The sequence below is a fragment of the Notothenia coriiceps genome, unplaced genomic scaffold, assembly GCF_000735185.1.
Source record: "Notothenia coriiceps isolate Sejong01 unplaced genomic scaffold, NC01 NC01_scaffold00000084, whole genome shotgun sequence".
NCBI lineage: Eukaryota > Metazoa > Chordata > Actinopteri > Perciformes > Nototheniidae > Notothenia > Notothenia coriiceps.
Window position 1 is genome coordinate 1 of NW_011332785.1, and position 5116 is coordinate 5116.

Here is a 5116-nt window from a genome sequence, read left to right on the forward strand (position 1 = left end):
ATATTCATATATATAAACAACAATATTTGCTACATCCGTGCTCTCATCCAGCTGCAGAGCGAAATATTCACTAGCTCTCACTTGCTCCAAAAGCTGAGCAGAGTCAGTTTCACTCTCAGTAGCGGCAGCTCGATTCTGATTGGCTGGAAGGGCGGTCGTGTGATTTAAAAACAAAAAAACGAAATATTAATAAATACAAAATATTAAAAGATTGGCATCAAAGGACACATAGATTGATAGGTATGCAGTTATTAATAACATAAAAAAATAAATTAAAAAAATGTAACTTTAAAAAAAAAAAAAATTCCCCTTTCCCTCAAACTTTGCGTGGCGCCCCGTGGCGGCCCCCACTTTGAAAAACACTGGGACACACTGAAACAGAAGATCAAAAGTGTGAAATCCAATTCTAAAAAATCATATTTTCCACCGGGAGCTGGTGCTGGTTTCAGGCTGATGAAAACAAACTTGAATTCTTCATCTTTTATTTACTGATATTTGATGTACCTGATATTTGTCCATGTTGATGTTACACATGGAGCTGCTGTGATGCTGATGATTGATCTGACCATCAAAGTGATATCGTATGGTTTAGGTGCAGAGCCGTCTGGCGGGCATCGAGGAGCGCTACAAGGAGGTGGTGGAACTGACGCGGCTCAGGAAGCAGGCGCTGCAGGACGCGCTCGCTCTCTACCGGATGCTGAGCGAGGCCAGCGCCTGCGAGGTGTGGATCGACGAGAAGGAGCAGTGGCTCAACAGCATGGACATCCCCGAGAAGCTGGAGGACCTGGAGGTGGTGCAGCACCGGTGAGGGGGGCACATCATATTACATTTTAACTGTACTATGTATTATTTTATTGACCTGTACTCAAATCATGTTTTGTAATTGTTTGTGTGATGGAGATTATGCAATGTGTTTAGTGTTTGTTGATTGTTATGTGCCTGCCTAAGGACTGCAGATGGAAATGAGCTATTAGCTCAAATCTGGCATAATTCATCTCTTCTCTCAGATTAATGTATTTGTATGCATGGTCCTTGTTGAAATAAATACATAATAATACATGTGTGCACCAGGAATAATCTTTAATAATGATTCTGATAAAAGTTAGAAGGGCACAGATGTATTTAGGTAATTTATTTAGCATAAATAACACGTCTGGGAAAGATCACGACCACCAGCTTTCTGTTTTTATAAGATAAATGAATTATAATAATTTAAATGCGTTTGTTTCTCTGCAGGTTTGAGAGTTTGGAGCCGGAGATGAACAACCAGGCGTCTCGAGTTGCCGTGGTGAACCAGGTTGCCCGGCAACTGATCCACAGCGTACACCCCAGTGAGAGGGAGATCAAAGCCAAGCAGGACAAACTCAACACCAGGTAACTAAACCGGGATTAAACCAGGGCATACACTGAGAAGATCAAATCATTAAATCAGATTTTACCAGTAGATAATGTTGAATTTAAAAGGGCTGCGTCGAAATGTAATAATAAACTTGAATCAAACGTTTATTAAGCACTGATGGTCCATGTAACTGGGATTGTTCGGTAATGTTCATGGGGTTATACTGATAGATGAACTGTAATGCAAGGGCTGCTATCTTGTAGTAATAATAGATTCATGTTGTATAGCGCCTTTCAAGAGACCCAAGGGTGCTTTACATGTTGAACACACAAATAAAAGGGGCAAATAATTAAGTAAAACAATTAAATAAATAGCAGTAGGAGTGGAAGCAGGGGGACTGTGATGGGTTTGGGGTCAAAGTAAACTAAATAACGTGTTAACTGATCCAGCTTCAGTTTAAGTTCATATTTCTGACGGTGTCTCAATTTACCAAAACTTCAACACTGGAGACCATCGTCGTTTTCTATTTCCCACAAACACTTAACAGTTTAAGCTCATATTTCTGACGGTGTCTCTGTCCCTGCAGGTGGAGCGCGTTCAGGGACCTGGTGGATCTGAAGAAGGACAGCCTGAGCTCGGCTCTGGGCGTCCAGAACTATCACCTGGAGTGCAACGAGACCAAGTCCTGGATCAAGGAGAAGACCAAGGTACCATCAGCACACAAACACTTTACACACCACAGACTGCACAGATTCTACCTGAACTGCAGCTGGGAGATAACACACAGGTCATTTTATAGAAAATACACTGTTATACTTTAGCATTATGAGAATAGAATAGAATCCTTTATCGTCATTATACAGGTACAATGAGATGAGGAGGTGCCATCAAAAATAAAAAAATAAAAAACAAGACACGTACAGCATTCAGGAGAAGACAACATACAAATAACAGGCATTCATACTTCAATATGCAGATCAAGTTAAAGTGCAGGAATATATTGGTTTAAATAAAAATAAGTATGTTTGAATGTGTAGAAAAATATATATGTGTTGTGTCAGTGCAAGCTGGAGTTTAGTGATATTATTGTTATAGAACTGTGCTTCCTAAACAAAGAACATAATTATCCTTTTCATAGAAGTAAGACCGTAACAAACCGCATTAAATTAACTATTTTATGTTACACACACTACACAATATGTTTAAGGCTCACTGGTTGATGCCCAACAGGGACTTATTAACCGCAGTTAAACTGATAAATAACCCCCCTCCCCGTCCTGCTGCAGTTGATCGAGTCGACCCAGGAGCTGGGGAACGACCTGGCGGGCGTCATGGCGCTGCAGAGGAAGCTGACGGGGATGGAGAGGGACCTCGCCGCCATCGAGGACAAACTGGGGGACCTGGGGAAGGAGGCGGAGCGACTGGCCTCCGAACACCCGGAGCAGTCTGAGGCCATCAAGGGCCGCCTGGACGGCATCACCAGCGTCTGGGGCGAGATGAAGGTACGGCCTCTCACACTGACACCACGGCAATGAGTTTCTCTTCTCCTATCGGTATTACAAAGCGTGTCAAATGATTGATGTTACAACAAGGTATTGCACAACATGTGGAAATAAAAAATTAGAACATAAAGAAACACAAAATAGAAACGTCTCAAAATGGAAAATAAAACCGAACTGAAAGTCTGGAGACTATTTGTCAAATAGACATATTGTGTTGCTATGCACGATCAAACAAACCCCTCTCCTTCGCTTCCTGATCCCAGGACACCATGAAGAACCGCGAGGAGTCCCTGGGCGAGGCCAGCAAGCTGCAGCAGTTCCTGCGCGACGTGGACGACTTCCAGTCCTGGCTGTCCCGCACGCAGACGGCCATCGCCTCCGAGGACATGCCCAACACGCTGACCGAGGCCGAGAAGCTGCTGACTCAGCACGAGAACATCAAGAACGAGATCCGCAACTACGAGGAGGACTACCAGAAGATGCGGGACATGGGCGAGATGGTGACGCAGGGCCAGACGGACGCGCAGCACATGTTCCTGCGGCAGAGGCTGCAGGCGCTCGACACCGGCTGGAACGAGCTGCACAAGATGTGGGAGAACCGGCAGAACCTGCTGTCCCAGAGCCACGCCTACCAGCTGTTCCTCAGGGACACCAAGCAGGCCGAGGCCTTCCTCAACAACCAGGTACACCTAAAGCTCACATCTGATGATCCATCACACCTGAAGAGTTTACTTCAGTCTGAGCCACAGACTGCAGAATGACATCATGTGTCCCCTGTGCATGTGAAAGTACATTAACAACCCTAGAGTAACATTGTTCCTTTATTTGACACTAACATCTTCTTAATCAAGATATCATGCAGGTGCAGAATGACTTAAGTTGAAGGTGATATTGAACAGGATGGCCAAACACAAAAGAAGTCAACATAATTAGAGTGTTTCCCTTGCAAGTATCAAAACAAACATTTGAAATCATTTAAAGACAAGATGACCCTTTTTCTTCTGCTGTGAAGGGCTGTAGGGCACAGTAGATACATTCAGATGATTTCATGTTACTCATCTTTCCCTCCATCAGTTAGACGCTGCCACCAGGTGGTAGAACATGGTCATTACAGCACCATGTTTAGGCAGTTCATAATATGTAGTATTCAGTTTAATATTTATATGATTATGTTGGAAAACATAACAACAACTAGTGCTTCTCTGTAATCGTTGTGCACATTATGAATAAAGTGTTCTCTGTCTCAGGAGTACGTGCTGGCCCACACGGAGATGCCCACCACGCTGGAGGGCGCCGAGGCGGCCATCAAGAAGCAGGAGGACTTCATGACCACGCTGGACGCCAACGAGGAGAAGATCAGCGGCGTGCTCGACACCGGGCGCCGCCTGGTTGCCGACGGCAACATCAACGGCGAGCGCATCCAGGAGAAAGTGGACTCCATCGGCGACAGGTGAGAAACATACTGGGAGTTTATCTATCTGCAGATGAATGGATGGTCTATAAAAGATCAGAAACAAGTGCAGTGGCGTTTTCTCCTGGAGGCCAAGGGAAGCCAGGCTTCCCCTGTTTTTTGGATTGTAGTTATAATTTTAATAAATAAATAAAAACACTTTGTTTAGTTTCGAAAATTATTTGTTGTGTGTTGCTGCCGGCCCGTCTCTCCCCCATTCTCATTGAGTATTTTACAAAGAGTGAAACAGCGCCCCTCTAGAAGTTATGGTGAAACAGTAGATTGCACTCTCTGTTGCGAGAGGAGGCTAGCTGAAATTTGCTTCCCTTGGTGAAAAGAAATGGAGGGATTGACCAATCAGATGAGGCTCACGTCATGCCCCTGCCAACCTGTGATTGGTCAGGGCCATGCCAAGGGAAGCCAGAGGCGGCTGGCTTCCCTTGCCTCACAATCCAATCAAATCGCATCAACTTAGTGGTGCAGTGACGCGTCCCAAAAAGCGGAAGTAAGCTCCGCTCGGTTTCCCTCGACAAAAAAGCAATGGGATTTCTCCATAGGATTTTGGAAAATAGCTCGAAAAAAGGTCAGTGGAAAACGAACCTGTTAGGTAAATGCACGTTTTGTTCAGTCGGATAGTATCCACATAATTTTCGAATCATAAATCTAATCGATAGAAGATAGATAGCGTCACTGCACCACTCTCACCGCCGTTAGAAGTAGCAAGCAACTGAAGCAAGTGCAAATTATGGAGGGTGGAGATTTGGAGTATTTAATCAAAAATAATTAGTACTAAACTTCCGCTGCAGCAGCAACAACAAATACAAT

At 44.3% G+C, this 5116-nt stretch overlaps 1 protein-coding gene across 1 annotated transcript; it reads left to right on the forward strand.

Annotated features, from left to right (window-relative positions):
* Positions 1-592: 592 nt before the first annotated feature.
* Positions 593-4295, forward strand: LOC104962582 (spectrin beta chain, non-erythrocytic 1-like; the record flags this gene model as incomplete). The annotated part of the gene is made up of 6 exons (XM_010791388.1): positions 593-804; positions 1237-1374; positions 1926-2046; positions 2626-2841; positions 3105-3524; positions 4089-4295. Coding segments are annotated over 6 exons (1314 nt in total), but the record flags the coding sequence as incomplete, so codon positions are not given.
* Positions 4296-5116: the final 821 nt, after the last annotated feature.